Source organism: Giraffa tippelskirchi, chromosome 11 (genome assembly GCF_054371585.1).
Source record: "Giraffa tippelskirchi isolate mGirTip1 chromosome 11, T2T-mGirTip1v1.2.pri, whole genome shotgun sequence".
NCBI lineage: Eukaryota > Metazoa > Chordata > Mammalia > Artiodactyla > Giraffidae > Giraffa > Giraffa tippelskirchi.
In genome coordinates, this window is record NC_137285.1 from 128,021,529 (window position 1) to 128,041,643 (window position 20,115).

Genomic DNA, 20,115 nt, shown 5'->3' on the forward strand with positions numbered 1-20,115 from the left:
ATAAATCAATCTCTACTATTATAAAATAGACTCTATTTTATTACATGTTTGTCTGGTGATCATTAAATTTCTCAAACTCAAACCCTTATAAAAGTACTCAAAGTTCAGAATCAAAATAATAGATAAATTACAGGATAGTTGTTCTATTTTGGTAACTGTATAAGACCAATTTTATTCAGATGAGCCAATAAAATATGGAGTCACCTACTAAATAGGTAGGACTTCCCTGTAGCTCAAATGGTAAAGAATATGCCTACAATGTAAGAGACCAAGGTTTGATCCCTGGGTTGGGAAGTTTCTGGGGAAGGGAATGGCAGTCCACTCCAGTATTCTTGCCTGGAGAATTCTATGGACAGAGAAGTCTGGCGGGCTACAGTCCGTGAGGTCACAAAGAGTCGGACACGACTGAGCTACTAACACACACACACACACACACACACACACACACACTAAATAGATTCTGATACTAATTCCAGTGTGAGTGATGGGGGAGGTTTCCCATTCCAGCAAGCAATTCTTGGGACACCAGCTAGATATCCTACAAATCAACTGAATTTTGACACTGTCTATCCAGAAATATAATCAAATTTCACGGTTACAAACTCAGTCCTACAAGACTGCTTCCCCTCTCCCTCACAGTTCACATGGTTGTCAAAAGCCAAAGTGGTCCAGATTCGATGCATGAGACAGGGTGCTCAGGGTGCACTGGGATGACCCTGAGGGATGGGATGGGGAGGGAGGTGGGAGGGGGGTTCAGGATGGGGGACACAACCCATGGCTGATTCATGTCAATATATGGCAAAAACCACTACAATATTGTAAAGTAATTAGCCTCCAATTAAAATAAATAAATTAATTAAAAAAAAAGCCAAAGTTGTTACCTACACTTTTGACAAACTGGCTATAAGTCAGAGTTTTCCGTGAGCTTCTCCTTCCTTGGGTTTGACCAGTTTTTTAGAGAGGTTCACGGAAGTCTGGAAAACATTTTACTTACTATATCACTGGTTTATTAGAAAAGATTATAACTCAGGAATAGCCATATAGAAAACATGCACAGAGCAAGGTATGTGGGAAAGGACGCCGAGCTTCCGTGCCTTCTCCAGGTGGGCCACTCTCGCAAATTTCCATGTGTTCACCAACCCAGCAGCTCCCAGAAACCCGTCCTTTTGGTTTTCAGTGGAGGCTTCATTGCACAGCTGTGGGCCACTGGTGACTGAATTCCATCTCTAGCTGCTTTTCCTTCCCCAGATGTCAGGATATCAGGTCTGCAGTTTCAGCCTTCTAATCACATGGTTGACTGTCCATAGGTGCTTTCCATAAAGCACCTAATTAACATAATAAAGGACACCTTTAGGCCCCCCACACTTGGGAAACCCAAAGGGTTTTAGGAACTCTATGCCAAAAATGGGGATGAAGACCATCTATATATTTCTTATTATAAATCACAACATCACACCTATATAATATATTAATTGAATAATCTAGGAAGCTTTTATTGGGAAAAAAATAAGCTTGCTAAGTACAAGGCACTGTGACAAATATTGATAGATTGGAATGGGGATATGGATAGAGAAATGAATTAAAAGGTTTGGTATCTACCTTCCAGGAGAAAATTGTCTAATGGGGAAGCACACAGATTAAAGGGATTACTATAATTATAAGCATAAGAAGCTGTTAATTGCTACCACTTATTGAATACTTATATGAACTAGGACTTATGCCAGGAACTAACATATGAATGCTAATTAACATGAACAAACTATTTTTTACAAGATTCCAAGGTTGTTATTCTGTTTTGCAGAAGGAAAAAAAAAATGAGATCAGAAATCTTAATCTCTCCAAATTCACATAGCTAGAGTGATGAGAATGTACTATTCATTACATCTTATTAGGTATCTTTTGAGGCTTGAAAACATTTCTGTAGAAGTGCTAATTTAAAAGAAATAATTATTTCTAAATGGAGGTGTCAGAAAATTGCCTTTGAAAGTAGCTTTAGTATTGAGTCTTATAAGAATAGACTTTCTTTTGACTTGGTGGGTAGACAAATCATTTTGAGCACAGAGAACAGATTGAGCAAAATCCCAGAGGCAAAGAAGTAGAGGTTGTGTTCAGGAAATTCTGGTGATTAGGCATGGTAACAAGAAGAGTTGGGAGGAGCAAAGGAAAAGATGCAGCTTTTGAGGTTGGGTGGACAGGATATTAGAAGAATGTATTACTTACCTGGGGCAAATGTAACTGGAAAATCTAGCCATTCTGAGTTCTTCAATGATGACAGATCAGCTTGTATAACAGCAAATAGAAGCTACCTACCTGCTTAGTTTTTAATGCAATTTACTGAAAGTTGTATCTTCCTACACACTTTTTCATAACTAATTTGACCTATACCAGATAGTAGTTTTACAGCAACTGTAGTCAACATGAAAAGCTCTTTTTTCATGATAATTTCTACTCTCTTTCTGGTCTATTGAGTTTCTAAGCAATTTTTTGTTCTTTGTTCCTCCTTGCAAAAGTTGTGCTCTTCTCATCGTGGGCTTGAAAAGAGTGTGTGGGTTGCCAAAAGGCAATACAATGAAGGTAAGTTTTGAGGTTGCTTTCAGGTGCTCCCACCTTTTTTCTTTGGTATGTGGAGAAGAAACTCCAGAGTCTTTATGGGGTGTGAAAATTTAACATGAATTTGTAGGATCACATTCATGTGATTAATAATCGTGCATCTTATTGAGTTTTATCCAGTAAAGCCAATCTACTGACCAGGTTTGTTGAAGGAGAGTGCAGTATTTATTGCAGGTTCTTGGCAAGGACTATGGGCAGCTAAAGTTAAAAAAAGTACAACTCCCTGATGGATTTCAGGGAAGGATTTTTAAAGGCATAGTGACATAGAGAGTCACAGGGTACATGATCAGCTCATGCATAATTCTCTAATGGGTGGATGGTGAAGTAATTAACAAGAAGAAATTGTGGATCAATGAAAACTCATATGAATAAAAACAAGCTCTTGTATAACATTAATGGCAATAAGAATGTTAGAAGGAATTGGTATTTGAGTTATTCTGTGTGCCACATACTGTGTATAAGTCCATTGTGTGGGATCGTTGACTGCTCTCAGCAACTCTGTAAGACCAACAGTACTATCAATTACAGATTAGGTAAATGAGGGTTAGACATGTGAAGTAACATTTTGTGGTCTAGCTCCTTTTGCCCTCACAGAGGCATGAACTTGGACACGAAACCATGTCTGTCTTTTGAAGAGACAGAGCTGTTGAACATTCACGGATAGTGGTGTGATCCTAAAAATCAGTAACAAAATTTCCATCAACTGTGGAAATCAAAATTAGATATACTGTTGGGAAGACGTGTGTTAGTCTTCAAACGTATCTTACATGATAAATCATCAAAATCCTGTGTATAGGCAAATGAAGGAAAATTATAACCAACCTAGACAGCATATTAAAAAGCAGGGACATTCTTTGCCAACAAAGGTCCATTTAGTCAAGGCTATGGTTTTTCCAGTGGTCATGTATGGATGTGAGAGTTGGACTATAAAGAAAGCTGAGCACAGAAGAATTGATGCTTTTGAACTGTGGTGTTGGAGAAGACTCTTGAGAGTCCCTTGGACTGCAAGGAGATCCAATAAGTCCATCCTAAAGGAGATCAGTCCTGGGTGTTCATTAGAAGGACTAATGTTGAAGCTGAAACTCCAATACTTTGGCTACCTGATGTGACGAGACGACTCATTTGAAAAGACCTTGATGCTGGGAAAGATTGAGGGCAGGAGGAGAGGGGGATGACAGAGGATAAGATGGTTGGATGGCATCACCGACCCCATGGATATGAGTTTGGATGAATTCCGGGAGTTGGTGATGGACAGGGAGGCCTGGCATGCTGCAATTCATGGGATCTCAAAGAGTCAGACACGACTGAGTGACTGAACTGACTGACTGACTGATAGACAAATTATGGAAGAGGATAAGGTTAACTTACTAGGAAACTCTAAGTTGATTTTGTTTTAATTCTATAATTCTATAGATGTTCTTATTTTTATAAAAAGTGAATAATTGCATTTTTCTCATTTAAATTCACCTGTGGTATTAAATGGCATGTCCTTTCTATCCTATTCTATGAAAATTTCAGATAGGGTTTTTGTACCAAAGAATTTCCATTTATAATGAAGAAATTGACATCTAGATGCTAAACTTGTCTTCTTGTTGGCAAGGTTTAGGCTTTCAAGGTTTTCCTGCTCCAGGACCACATGGCCACAAGCCAGATTATCAGAGAAAGAAGACCTGTTTCCTCCTCTCTGATGCCTAATGGAAACAGTCCTCTGTACATTATACCTATTTTTGTATTTAGTGTAAAATCAGAGCGTTTACTAGTTTGTTTTTTCTTGGAGATAAGAAGCAAGTATTGTCGTATTTGACATTTTATGCTTTGTTTTTAAGTTATTTATTTATTTGACTGCACCGAGTCTTAATTGTGGCACGTGGGATCTTTAGTTGTGGCACGTGGGATATTTAGTTGTGGCATGGGAACTCTTAGTTGTGGCATGTGGGATCTAGTTCCCTCACCAGGGATCGAATCTTGGCCACCTGCATTGGGCGAGTGGAGCTTAGCCACTGGACCAAGGAAATCCCCGTTTTGTTTTAAGTCACTTTGTTGAGGTATGATTGACATACAAAATGTTCTGCTTAATGTTAACAATGTGATGAATTTGGAGATAAGTATACACTTTTGAGGAGAAGGCAATGGCACCCCACTCCAGTACTCTTGCCTGGAAAATCCCATGGACGGAGGAGCCTGGTAGGCTACAGTCCATGGGGTCGCTAAGAGTCGAATACGACTGAACGACTTCACTTTCACTTTTCCCTTTCATGCACTGGAGAAGGAAATGGAAACCCACTCTAGTATTCTTGCCTGGAGAATCCCAGGGATGGCAGAGCCTGGTGGGCTGCCGTCTATGGGGTCGCACAGAGTCGGACACGACTGAAGCAACTTAGCAGCAGCATACACTTTTGAAATCATCACTACAATCAGTGCCATAAACATATCTACCATCTCCAAAATTATTCTCCAGCCCTATTAATTAGGGGGTCCCCAGTGGCTCAGATGGTAAAGAATCTGCCTGCAATGTGGGAGATCAAGGTTCAATCCCTGGGTCGGGATGATCCCCTGGAGTAGGGAATGGCTACCCATTCCAGTATTCTTGTCTAGAGAATTCCATGGACAGAGAAGTCTGGTGTGCTACAGTCCGTGGGATTGCAAAGAGACAGACACGACTGAGTGACTTTCACTTCACTATTAATTAATTAATTCTTTCATGGTAAGTGAAATGTTGGTTACCAGGGGCTAGGGGAAGGGGAGCATGCAAAAGTGCTGGTCAAAGGAACTAGTCATCTGTTATGCAAGATGATTAAGTTCTGACGATCAATGGTATAGTTAATATTGTGTTATATAATCAAATTTTTCTAGCAAGGTAGATAGATTTTATGTTGCTCTTGTTTGTTTGGTTTAATCAGTAGATTTTGTTACAATTCCATCATTCCAGTTACTCAGACCAAACTCCTTATAGTCTCCATGATACTTTCTCACTGTCCCCCACATATGATTAGTTAATTCCTCTTGTGACTCTATCTTCAAAATGCTTAATTCAACTGCTGCTTATCATCTTCACTCTTTCCACTCTAGTCAAAAGTACCTTCACCTTTCCCACTGGATAACTGAAATGCTTCCGAACCAGTGTCCTCTATAGCCTTTACTCTCTTCTGCTACCCCTCACACACTCTTTTCTTGACAGAACAGCTACAACAGATTTTACAACTTAAATCAGATAAGGTCAACTCCACTGCCAGAAAACCCCTTAAAGGCTTCCTGTGTCATACAGACCCTACTTAAAATGACCTGCAACACCAGTTACCAGCCCTATGATTTTATCTCCTACTAATTCCAACACCATGTGAGAGTTGCAAATTAGATTTTATTGGGGGCAAGATGAGGACTGCAGCCCAGGAGACAGCATTTCAGATGGCTCTGAGAAACTGCCCTGAGGAGGCAATGGGAGGAGCTAGGATATACAGAAATTTTGCAATAAAGGGTAGGTAATCCTAACGTCAAAAGATTGTCAGTTAAAGAAACCAGATATTTCAGGTCAAGGAGTATAGCACTTTTCCATGTATGGGAAGATGTAGGAGCCTGGGCTCACTGAAATCATTCCTTTCATATGTACCTCACCTATCTGGGGCCAATATCCTGTGTTTTCATGTCCTGAGTTTCCTCAAGGCTCACCATGAGGAGTGGCTGCAGTCTGATAGCTGCTAGATGGCAGGTATTCTTTCCTTCCTAAGTTCTCTCAGGACTTACCAGCTTACCCTTGGCTGATGGCTGCAATTGCTGATGACTGTGACATCCTTTGTTCTCTGATATGGCAGGAAGTATTCCATTTCTCACCCCATAAAGCGTAGGGCCTTCTTGTAGTTCTCCTTATCTCTGGATTGTTTTATTTGTGGTGGCTTCTGTCTGGAACACTGTTTCTCCAAATATGTGTATGCCTTCCTGCCTCACCTCCTTCAGAGCTTTGATCAAACATCACTTTTTCAGTGGGAACCTGAGTAATCCTTCCCTGGCCATCATGTGCATGCCTTGCCCCCACTCCATTGCACTTATTTTTCTCCACAGCGCATATCTGACATACTATAATTTTTTTTTTTTTTACATTATGAGTTGTTTTCTTCCATTAGATTGTAACTGGCATGGGAGAAGGAAGTTTTGCTTTGTTTAGTTTTTCTATTTTGATCACTATCTTTATTGCCTAGAACAGTGCCTGATAAATGGTAGGTTCTAAAAAACATTGCTGATGAAATGAACTACACAGTAATGTGTCTTTAAAATGTAGAACTGAAAGTTTATGCAGTACTATATTTCCCTGGAGTGAACTGCAGCATCAATTTGAGCTCCTTAGACAGCAGTCTTTCCTGTTTATATATGTCCTTCTGAAAATAGTAATTAGCCAAGCCCGCACATACTGTATACGCATCCCTAATGTGAGGTAGAGCACTAATTGCCTGCCACACTAAGGACTTGTAGGTCTTCCTGTCTTAATTAAAGGCAGATTACTAACTGTGTGGAGATTCTTATGGGATGTTGGCCTAGATTTTCCCCTTAGTATTTTCAAAATTTCCTTTTTCTTTTAATGTCATTCTTATTCTCCTGGGCATGGTAGATGCTTAAATATCAAAGGAATACAGCTTATTCCATTTTCTTAGAAAAATCTGTTTTAAATTAATTCCAAATTCTTGAGAGAAAATGTAATTTAATCTTCACTGTTACAAACCAGAAGTTGTAGTTCCTACTTACCATTTTTCCTGAAATAACAGCCTAGAAAAACCCAGTCTTAGCACCCAGCCTTTCTATCCTTGAATAAGAAAGCTAGCAGATCTGTACATGAGTGATCTTTCATTAGGACTTGTGTTCACTCATTCATTTATCATAGCATTGTAATGGTTCTTTTTGCAACAGGTAGTGAGCTAGGTGAGAAAGTATAGAAAGAGAGACTGAAAAGAATATTATATACAAGGTAAGAAAAACCAAGATTGAGTCAGAATGGGGTGTATAATAGCAGTGTGACTTTGGCAAGTCAAATTTTCTTTGAGTTTCCTATTTTTTGTTAAGTAAATGATGGTGTTAATATATACTTTACAAACTTGGATTTTCTGAGCACTGGAAGAATTACTGAATTATAAAATAATTTGTAAAATGCGATATAAAGGTAAATTCTTTTATTATCACATTATAACAAAACATTTTATGTGTTTATATGAAATTAAATATTATAAAAACTTCATTATGTAATAAGAAGGGAATATATAAGAAAGACAGAGAAAGGGAGAATGACTGCCAAGGTTCTTTTCTAAACATAAAAAAAAAATCAGTAGGAGAAAAATATATACATGTTTGTAGTAAAAAGCAACTGGGCTTCCCTGATAGCTCAGAGGGTGAAGAATCATCTGCAATGCAGGAGACAGTGGAAACACTAATTCGATCCCTGGGTCAGGAAGATCCCCTAGAGAAGGAAATGGCAACCCATTCCAGTATTCTTGCTTGGAGAATGCCATGGACGGAGGAGCCTGGTAGGTTACAGTCCACGGGGTTGCAAAGAATCGGACACAACTGAGCGACTTCACTTTCTTTCTTTCCAGTATTCTTGCCTGTGAAATCCCATAGACAGAGGAGCCTGACAGGCTACAGTCCATAGGGTTGCAAAGAGTGGGACACGGCTGAGTGACTAAGCATGAAAAGCAGCTACATGGCATGGAAGCCGACTTCATGGCCTGTAGAATCAGATTATCTGTGTTCAGATTTTGATTATGCATTTTCCTAGCTGCATGACTTTTAGTGTTTGCTTAATTCTTTTGTTCCTCAATTTCCTCATTTATAAGTTTGAGATAATATTATTGGTCTCACATGGCTAGTATGAGGATTGAGATAAGTGTTTTGCATACTAAGGTCTAGTTGTTATATTCCTTACTAATGTTACTAATATTGTAAGTGGGGCAGCACACAAAATTCCTTTTGCCACAAGTGGATTTTCAGGAATGCCATACAGAAATGTGAGTGGTCTCTTGGTATGATAAAGGAGAATGGAAAGTTGGCCATCTTTTTTTTTCCTTTTTTTCTTTCTTTGTCTTCTGTATCTTGATGGTTCCACACTTCAAAGCTTGGATTGTCCAGGGCCCTTGTCCAAACCCATCTAGTGCTCAGAAATCTTGGCTCTTTCCCTTTTTGAATGGCAATATGCAAGGAACAGGGAGTACAGGGAATAAATAAAATAAGTAACACTGACCCATGTCATATTAGTAATCACTTTTTGTCCATTTTCAAGAGGTGATCAATGAATAAAATGAATACAGAAGCAAGAAATGTAGACTCTATCTGGATATTCAGATAACCTCCCAAGCCAAAAAGGATGCTCTGTAAATACAAATGACTCCTCCTCCTCATCTTCATCATCAAGCTTTATAACATTTTATAGTTATTATATTTTAAAGTCACATTTGCTTATTACTGAGTTTGACCCCAACAGTTTTTATAAGTTAAATAAACATTGTTGTTTTGATTTTGCATGTAATTTTTGTGTCCTTTTTTATAAATTCTAGGCAGGTCTGTAAGTATGTTATTAAAAAAAAAACAACTGTAGATAATCACATTTGCTTATGATATTCAGATGGTGAGTAATCCATCTAGTCGTCTGTCAGTCCATAAATATTTAGTAGTTGTATATTATTTCCTATCTCTTTATATATTATTTCATATCTCAGTCCACAGAGACCCACTTTAGTTGGGCAGAGTCCACTCTTATGTCTAGTCTGTATCCTTCTTCCCTTTTTAAATCTCCTTAGCTTTTGTAAGTCTCTGCTCTCCTTGTTTTCAGCACCAGTCTGAAAATCTTTGCTGCAAGCTACTTGAAGGAGGTTTACATGAAGCTCAAAAAAGCATCTAAAATCTTTGCAGGACCCGTGAGTGAGTTAGGCAGGCAGATCACAATATGGCAAAGGGAATGATGAATGAAACCAAGCCTCAACTTTGGGCAAAGTGTGATGAACTGAAGAGAGGTGGGAGAGGAGGCACTGTCAGTTCAGTTCCACTTGACCCTTGACAAGTGATAATGAAGTTTCAGTTTTAACACGTCCCCAGTTTTTCAAGAGAAGTTGCAAATGAGGATATTTGTCTAAATATTTCAATTTAGAATATTGGCAATACTTTCTAATCCTTGAAAAAAAATACTGTGTAAGACTAATAAAATGACCCTAAGTTCAGATTTATCCTTTATCCATCAATCTGAAACCTCTGCTTTATATACTTCAGAAGTTTTTGAGGGACAATATAAAGAAAATGAAGGTCTGTTAATATTGACTGCCTTTTATCAAGTGGGTAATGAGTTATGACAGCATAGTCTGTCTCTTTATTCTGTTTGACTCAAGACCTCTCCTCTCCACTAGGGGCAGGGTTGACAATGGTGGTGGTGGTGTTTTAGTCACTAAGACGTGTCCAACTCTTGTGAACCTGTGAACTGTAGCCCCCCTCCCCCCGTCCCCCTAGGCTCCTCTGTCCATGGGTTTTCCCAGGTAAGAATACTGGAATGAGTTGCCATTTTCTTCTCCAGGGCATCTTTCCAACCCAGGGATCGAAACCATGTGTCCTGCACTGTAGGCAGATTCTAAAGCCACCAGGGAGGGGCTTCCCTCAGAACTCAGTTAGTAAAGAATCTGCCTGCAAAGCAGGAGACTCAGGGTTGATTCCTGGGTTGGGAAGATTCCCTGGAGAAGGAAATGGCAACCCACTTCAGTATTCTTGCCTGGAGAATCCCATGGACAAAGGAGCCTGGCAGGCTACAGTCCATGGGGTTGCAAGTGTCGGACACGACTTAACAACTAAACCACCACCAGCACCAAGCCACCAGGGAAGCCCAGGACTGAGAATAGGAAGGGTGAATTGCGAATAAAATTATCTCCTGCTGCTCATGAATAAGGTAACTATTGCTAGAATATTTGCTCTAGATGGGAGTCACCATAGGTTCTAATAGTTTTCCAGGGACAGTCCCTGTTTATACTTGCTTTCCTACCCAGTGTAATAAATTAATAGTTCCTTTTTCATACTTAAAATTATGCCAGTTAGGAAAATAAGTTATGTGGTGACATCAGTGCTACCAAATGCATATCATAGCTATTGACAAACCAAAGTCACTTGAATGCAGAGACACAAGTTAATAATAATTCTTGGGTACTATAGGAGATGGGGCTTCACAGGTGGCTCAGTGGTAAAGAATCCACCTGCAAAGTAGGAGATCCAGGTTCCATCTCTGAGTCAGGAAGATCCCCTGGAAGAGGGAATGGCAACCCACTTCTGTGTTCTTGCCTGGAGAATCCCATATACAGAGGAGCCTGGCAGGCTATAGTCCATGGGGTTGCAAAGAGCTGGACACGACTGAAGCTACTTAGCACTATATGAAATAAAACAGGTGTAGTGTCTAGATTCAAAACCAGGTTAGCTGACTCTAGAATCAGAGTTCTTTCCATAATCCAGGCTGTTTAAAATTTTATATTGAGCTTGAGAAACCTATTTTACAGATAATGGAACTAAGGCTAAGAGAAAAATGTACTCAGGTACATCCCTTAGGAAGTAACAGAGCACAGATTTTAACTAAGATCTTTTGAGGTCAAGGCTACGTACTTTCCTAGCTGTCTCCCTATTTGGAAACCCAAGATCAAGCATTACACTATACCTGACAATTACTACCCTAAAGGTACAATTTGATGATGCATATGTTAAAGGAAATAGACTCATAGAGTAGGACTAACAGTTGGGGAGACAAGACTAACTGGCATAAAAGAATCAGAACAACTCATGATTCTATATAATTAAGTGCTGTATTATTTTGTAAGGATAAAGAAGTTCAGAAGAGACTCCATGTGGGCTGGTATATTCAGGGAAGAGGTGGCACATCAATTGTGCCTTGGAGAACTTGAGTGATGAATAGCAGGTGGAGAACATTTCCATGAGAGAAACAAAGAGAAGTATTTTTGGTTGTTTTTGTGAGGCAGATCAAGGAATATATTCTGACCCAAACTGAGAGCCTGTGCTGGGGAATCAAGAGAAATCTGGTGGAAAAACTAAGTTGAGCCAGTTTTGAGAATTTTTTTAATGTTTAATTTTGTTTTAGCCATACATATATATAACTTTACATAAATGCATAAATATGGTTATATACATGCCTTTGAATATATAGTCATTTTTTCTTTTCCCCTTTTTGGGATTCCTTCTCTTCCTTTCTCCTTTACAGCCATGTTAACCTGCCCACACCCATGTTAATAGCCTGGTATGTAGTTTTGTTTGTATTTTAATAATACACACATATTCAAACAATCAGACAGATTTCATGGTAGGATGAATTATAATTTAACGTGTTGCTGAGTCTGAGTTTTGTTTCCACTGTTTTTCTACCAAGATCAGTGATGCAGTAAAGATTCTGACATTTGGGTCATTATTTATGGCTTCTGTGTTTGTATGGGATATGCTTTGAGGAGGTGGATTATTGGCTAAAATAGGTTCTCATACATCACAATTCCAAAGCAATATATGAAAGAAAGCTTTTCTCAACATCCCCTATAAAAATAGGTATCATGGCTCCTTTCCATTTTTGTTAATGTGCAGAGCTTAAAAATATACCTAGTTATTTTAACTTATATTTCCCTGACTGCTGGAGAAAATGTGTTTTCCATTTTAAATTTTTTATGACTTTTTAGAGTATGATATGAGAATGCAGTCTGTAAATACTCTACATTTTTCTTTTCTTTTCTTTTTTGTGTCTCTCTTTTCCTCTCTCTCTATCTCTCTTTTAAATTTGTCAGTCTAGGTTTAATCAGGGAAGCAGAATGAGAAATACTTTAAATATCATGGAATAGGGATTTATTTTAGAAATTTGAATTTACCCAACTATAGGAGATTGTAAGGAAAAAAGTGGTCCAAAAGGGGTTGTTGGGTGACCCTATAAAAGCCACTAACCAGCTCTTCTGTAGCACTGGTATGGCCAACAATCAGGGAACATGGAGTGGGACGATGATGGAGCACTGCTGGAGCAGCCCATGGAACTGCTGTTGCTTCAGTACCTGCTGGTGGCATTGCTTTTCTGTAGGAAAATAAAAAAAGAGCTGGACACGGTACCAACAACAAGGGCTGAGTGCACTTCGGTGTCATTCTTTCATTGCTTGTACACATAATACCATTCCAAGTGCCGTAGCTGCTGCTTGCTTCCAGCTTTCCTAGTCATGCGCTAATTTCTCTCTTGATTAGCTTTAACCTGGTACCACACAGAGAAGGCAACTCTGGAAAACTTAGTTGTAGCTTAGTGAGGTTGACACAAAAGGTGATGTGACAGTTTGTTCACAAAATATAAAGACAATATATGTTCTTATAAACTTCTGTTAAATGTTCATTGATTGTGAAAAGTCATTTAGATCATTCTATGTTTACTTTGTAGTTGTGGCTCATGGACTTAGTTGCTCTGTAGCATGTGGGAATCTCCCCAGACAAGGGATTGAACTTGTGTCCCTTGCATTGCAAGACAGATTCTTAACCACTGGACCATCAGGAAAGCCCTTCTGTTTGCCTCTTGTTTTATCCTCTTCTCAATAAAAGAAGGTATTAAGATTGTTTTCACTTTTCCTGACTCATTCTCCCTTCCATCATTAGACTTCTGTAACATTTTTACTTCCGCACTCTCAACTACCCAGATTTGTTGAAAGAATTGATAAATAAGTGGAATTTGTTTTATAGTGTTTCTCTTCTTTAAAATATCTTTTAACAGCTCTTATATTAAGTATCCCTAGAAAATGCATTATTATTTAACTTGAATGTAATTCAACAAATATATAAGTATGATACTACTACTGTATTATTTTACTCTTCTTTTATCTTGAGGTTTCTTTTCTGATTTAGCTCTCTTTTTTTCTCTCTTTCCTTAAGGGTTTAATCAAAGTATGTAAGTTAAATATATTACTCAATTTACTGCAAATCCTTAAATGTCTTCCTATACTTGAGAATACATTATATCCTGTCTAGGTATGTGATTCTGGTTTGAAGTCATTTGATCATCAGTCTGAAGGAACTATTCCAGCTTCCATCATTGAAAATTAGAAAGTCTGACGTCAGTCTATTTCCTGTTTTCCTTTCTCAATATTTTAATGATTCCAAGGTGATAAAACCTAATTTGGGGACTGGAGAATATAGTTACTAGCATTGACAAGCAAACTTTCCTGAAAGGAAATATATGCACATTCTTTTTTTTATTGTGTAAAATGTGACATGATATTTTTTTTTCCCAAATGTTCAACCATTGTTTTATGATAAAACTCCACAAACTTGGAAGACTTGGAACTTCAAACATATAAAGCTTATATAATCATTTGCTATTTATTCTTACAGTAATTGCAAAGATGTACTGTTTCTTCTATAAAGCTTGCAAAAATTAAAATTATACATCCCTACTGAATTTGGCACATAGATTCCAGTATATATTTGTTTAATGTGAGGAAAAGTAATATGTAATTTTCTCCTCTTACCTGTAGAAATTGTAGGAAGGAAAGAAGACCTTTCTTTCATATAAAATGTGATTTATTGATTATTTTCAAGGTGATATAATGTGATCAACTATTCTGTGATGCTAAAATAGATACTTTAGATTTAATGAATACAAAGGCTATAATTGGCAGATTGATTACTGATATGTAAACAGTTTCAAGTAGCAATATTCATTTTTAAAGCAGATTTAATGGCATTTCATTAAATAATTCAATAATTTTTTCATCCTATAACTTTTGTTTTGGCAAAATCTGTGTCTCTTCATCACATTACAATGTTTAATTTCAGATCCCACTCAAGCTCAGGTTGCACAAAGCTTCTATGTGTAGATTTATATCCATGAGGATTTTCTGTGCTATTTCCACTCTTTTCCTTCAAGGGTAAAGAGGAATGACTCTAGTGAAGCCAACCGTATGCACTATGTATCTGAAGTCAGAGCACATGAAATTCTCTTCCAGCAGACAAGAAGCCTGGAATATGAGGAACAGAACTGACCTTAGGGAGTACCTAATCCATCAGTCTTATTATAGATGAGACATTTTGGGCCAAGAAGGCAAGATGATTTTCACAAGGTTAGCATGCCAATTTATAGGCCAGGGCACGTGGGTAGGCTCTAGACTCCCAAAGCAATGCCTTCCTTCCACATTTTTCTGCTAGGTTAAAAAAGGGGTCTCCATGGCCAATTGCTGAGTTTGCTTTTCAATTTCAAGTCTGTACTATTACTGGATTAAAATGGCATAATGGTATTTTACATCAAGATTATTTTAAAATACTTGTTATCATTATGCATTTGTTTTTTACATTTATTTTTCTAACATAAGCAATACATTTTTGATGGCTAAAGTGACTATATAATTTGCTGTCCAAGACAGAGCACTTTTTAAAGTTTGAGGCTATTAATAATTACACTGCAACAAAAGGCAACCCAGAACATAAAATCACTCTAGGAATAGATGGAGAATAAGGTTAAAATATTAGAAAGTAAAATAAAAATATTCAGTTCACTGGTATTTCCTCCATTCAGACTCAGCTCTAATGTCAGTTCTGTCATAGGTATATCTATGTATGTGTGATTTTTTGCAAAGGCGGATCTCACATTGCAATATTATTTTGCAGTTTGTTCTTATTAATAAAACATATATCAAACATTTTTTTCCAGTAAATAAGCATTTATGCACACTATATTTTTAAAGGATTTTTTAGTATTACATTGTTAATATCTTTGGACAAATGACAAGCCAGCAGACATATTCCTTGCTCAACAGAGTTGGTTATGTTCAAATAGAGACCACAGTTTGTTCACACCCAGTCACTCCAGCTTTTCAGAGGTTAAGCATATATTACCTTTGAAAAGTAATTTGGTAACTACAAAATCTTCCTCCATTTTTACCTTCCTATTGGCAAGCACCCAACAACCAACAACAGCACAGGCCGACACAAGTCAGGTAGGGGCATCAAACTAGCAGAAGAGATTCTAGTCACACCCAGAATCAGTTCCACCACATCCAGAACACCAGCAGAGTATCAGCTATGCTCAAAAACATAGGAACTCAATAAAATATAGTTGAGTAGTTGATACTACCTGAGTGTCAGTTTAAGAACTTTAAAAAATGAGCAGACATAGAAAGTAAATCAATAATTTTTGCATTATTGGGTTTTCATCACAAAAACAGTCTTTATGAAATTATCTGCCTGGAATAAATAAAATTACAAAGGAAGGCAAATCCCTAGTCTTGGATTCAAATCTTAAAAGGTAATTAAAGACTTAGATTTGAATATCTTGTTACTAGATTCTTCTAACAAATACTATAAAGCAGTTGGGTATCAGAGAAAACCCTTTACTCAGCAGATGTATATTTGATCCACTTTTACATGCCAGAATACCTTTTAGGCAATGTAAGAAATTTAAAAAAAAGATGGGTAAATACAAAGTGTTACCTAAAGTATTTCTTCTGAACTAGAAGAAAAGTATGTGCCTACTTTAAAAAGCTTAATGCTGATTCATGTTGATGCATGGCAAAAACCATCACAATATTGTAAAGTAATTATCCTCTAATTAAAAATGGCAACTCATTCCAGTATTCTTGCCTGGAAAACCCCACGGACAGAGGAGCCTGGTGGACTACAGTCCAAAGGGTCACAAAGAGTCAGACATGACTAAGAGCAACTAAGCACAAAAAAGAAATAATATTTAAAAAAAAGCTTATACATATAATGCATGCCAGAAACATATGCTTTGAAAAGATTTTAGTCATATCCTTTAGGAATTATAGGAGGTTAAATTCACATCTAACTGTCCTTATAGTGGATGGGTATGGATAAAGGAAGCCTTTATCCTGAAGATGGTGTTGTTCTGGGGCCTTGAAGAATGGGTAGGGGGTGAAAATACTTATGAGTCAGATAGGAGTTTTAGAATGAGCATTCCATGTGGTGGAAACAGCAGCAGCAAAGCATATCTTCCAGGCATGAGGAAGAAATCCATTGTAGGATCAAAGCAGTTTATAAAGGAAAGCCTTGGAAACAAGACTGGGAAGTGGTGAGAGCAGATCATGGAGCTGCTTGAGCGGTAGAGCAGTGAGCCTGGACTGGATTCTAGAAGCAGCTTGAAGAAGTAGCTGTTAAGTTTTTCAGCAGGGTCATACAAACTGTGGTTTAATCCATCACCAGCTACTTTGCCCCATGAATCTGCCTTCTCTTGATGTTGTCTTCTTCAGCAAATCATTTTGTGTTGTCTCTTGAAAATACTTGTGATAAAAAACTTCTCAGGTGGAATTCAGAGAAGATGGAGGTGCTGATTCTCCTCCCTTGCTTTCTTTTGGTCACATGAATCCATCAGGAATGTTATTCCTAAATGCTTCTCTGAACATATAGTCTGGATTTTAGCAGGTCTAACCTGCATAATTCTGTTGTTATATAGTCACATGTAGACAGGAACCATTGACTTTGGTGGAAGCAGTTGTTAAATTGCACTCCACTCTTCCATTTATCACAACATATCACTTTTTTAGAGTTTTTTGTGCCTTTGAATAGGGAGAGCCACTAGAACAAAAAAAGTAATTAATGCATATATATATATATATATATATATATATATACACACACACACACATTCATACATATATATATATGAAAATGAGGAAACTAAACAACTTTTTTTTTTCTTGAAGTTATTTTGCATTTTAAAATTCATTGCTTTCCTTACTTATTCATTAGTAAGCATTTATTAAGCATGTGTGACAGGAACTACACTGGTCTTAGAAGAAACAGATATTCTACACTCAGTCTGCTCTCAAAGAGACCGTACTCTCCCACTCATAATGTCTTCCAGGGAGATTGCTCCTTCACTGTCCGTTACTCTTTGTAGATAAATCCATACTGATGTGACTTGTTTATTTTATTTTGCCCATTAATAGCCTAAATAACTGGGTTCTAGAAAGGGAGTAACCTCAAACAGAATTTCTGTTTGCAGTTAGGCAGAGAAGCAGAATTGGCAATTTCAATTAAGTCAGTGATTCAAGAGCCAAAGAAGTAACAAGGAAACTCTATTTTCCTGTGACAGAGCGCAATATGGGGAAACTCACAACTGGCTGAGCTGAGCAATCATATTTCAGTATTCAAAGGAATACAAAGCCTCTCAGTTACATAAAGATCAGAGTCCTTTACCTCTCTGGGAGGCAACAGTTAGCATGGGGCCTTATAAATTAATTACTTAAGGAGGACAGGAGACAGGTGGTGACCTGTGGGAGGGCAAATGCAGCAGAAACCTCAACAAGGAAAAAAAAAGCCATGTTCCAAGATGGAAAAAGAAAGAAACTCAGAGTTATAGAAAGATATGGAGGGATTTTTAAAGATACATGTATTTAATCAATTTAAAATCAATGTTGCATAATTTATACAAAATATGAACTTGACAAACATACATGGAGGAGTTAAAAAAAAATCTACTCTAATCCCAACTTGCAAAATTAATTATTCTGGACATTTTTGGTATGTTTCTTTCCAGTCTTTTTTTCCCTCTGTTTTGCAAATTATAGTCAAGAACATATATTATAGTCAAGAACATATTAATCATGCCCCCTTATTGAAAATTACATAAAATAAATATTTGTTTTTCATTATTAAAATTTGAGGAAAGTAACTTGCTCAAGAGCAGACACCTAGCAAGTAAGGAAGTCAAGGTTTAAACCTTGACTGTGTTCTATATTCTGCTTACAGCGCCATGGTGAACATGTATCAATCATTCCAGTAATCTCATTTTCATGATTACTCCTAGAAGTGGATTATCTCCCTTCCTTCCTCTTTTTATTGCTTTCTTCCTTTTGTTCATTCATTCACTCACGTGAAGCACTGTGATTGGTTCTGGGGATACAAACTTAAAGACACATTAGCCATTCACAAAGAGCAGCTGTATCTAAAGGGAAGGCAGACATATAAACAAATAATTTCAAGATATACATGTATTTTTCTCTCAGAAAATTTTGGAATCATTTTACTCAGCATATTTTCCACTTTGTATTAAACTGCAAGAAATTTTTAAAAATGTGAAGAAGTCCAAAATGAAAAACAATAAGAAAAAACAAGCCATTTAGTTTAGCTTTCCCTAATAGGGCTATTTAATATGCATTCCTAAACTGTCTACAGTAGAGATGTCAGTATAAACTATTTCTTTTTAACAAACCATAAACTTTTTTTTCAGGAAAGTCTTTGTTTAAACACCTCTTTCTGCACTCCCCATTCCCCAAACACACAAACTCTCTTTCTTTATACACCACAGAAACACAGACACAGACACACACACACAGACACACAGCCTTTCCTTCTCTTTGCATTGCTTTTCCTGTAAAGCAGATGGTGCTAGAAATTTCCAAGGCCCCTCACAAAGCTGTTCCTCTAGCAACCTTCCTTAAAACACTGATTTTAAAACAAGCAAAGATGTTCTTTGAGTCCCTTGCTAGTCAATCTGTCAGTCCAGCCTAAAATGTTTCTAATTAAAAGCAGTCAATTTTATGAGAAGATAATTTAATCTTAGATGCACTGCAGAGGTTTGGGTACAAGGGTGCTAGGAATAATGCCAAACTACTTTTTTGGGAAAAAATAATGAAGCTAAATTCTTTCTAATGACGTTCAAATTCTTAGTCATCCCTAGATCCCGTGCATGCATTCTTGCCTCCTGCTGATGTGTGGCTGGAGAAAATCAGACATCAGCAGAATGAAGTTGTTGTAGAAAATTGAAAATGTTACCTATATCTGGAGTATAGGTAGGGTAGAACCAGAGGCTTTTAATTCTTGCAACTGTTCCTCCTGATCATGAATTGGATTACTGCTTACATTTCAAAAATATTTATGATTCAAACCCAGTGATTTAAAAGGATTTGAAAAGGAAGATCAAATCCATTGGGATCATAATTATAATAATAGTATCTAATGTTTGAGATATGTTAGTTTCCTGCCATAAACTAGTCCTTAAGTACATTATCTAATATTCACCTATGAGAATCAGGTTGTATTAAATTCCAGTGAATTGTGTTGTATCAAAATGACCTACCAGTTGTATTAGAATTTTAATGAAATGAACAAAGCATAACAAAAACATTCTCTGGTAAGTGAGTTATTGCTTTGGTTTTCAGTGCCCTCTTCAATAAAAACATCTCTAAAAGGACCCTTTGTGGAGACTGACTCTGAGATTTGTTCCAAATCTTCAGTTGGATATAAACTCACATTGAGTTCATTCTTATAACCAAATATTAATAATAATAATTAATATTTTCTTAGTGTCTGCCTCCTGAGCTCTTACTGAATGCTCAACATTTTCCTTCTGTAGGACCCTCCTTCATTAAAGAAGGCTGCATAACCTTTGCTATGGCTCCCACTGAGAGTGAAATCCAATTTCACTCTTCTTGCTTCAGATGACTTGCTTCAGGCCAGGTCACTGAAAACTCAGGAGAGACTCTGAGTCAGAACCACCAGGCTGACCCAAGGCAACCTATAAAA

At 37.4% G+C, this 20,115-nt stretch overlaps 1 protein-coding gene across 2 annotated transcripts in view; it reads left to right on the plus strand.

Moving 5' to 3' along the window:
* ANO3 (anoctamin 3) overlaps nt 1-20,115 on the plus strand; it is a 486,839-nt gene that overhangs the window by 179,430 nt on the left and 287,294 nt on the right. The window contains exon 3 of one of the 2 annotated variants that reach the window (XM_081543183.1): nt 2,511-2,574. The exons of the other annotated variant lie outside the window; for it this stretch is intronic. Within the exon in view, the coding sequence (XP_081399309.1) occupies nt 2,511-2,574 (64 nt within the window). The remainder of the gene's footprint in view (nt 1-2,510; nt 2,575-20,115) is intronic. 2 annotated transcript variants of the gene reach the window in all.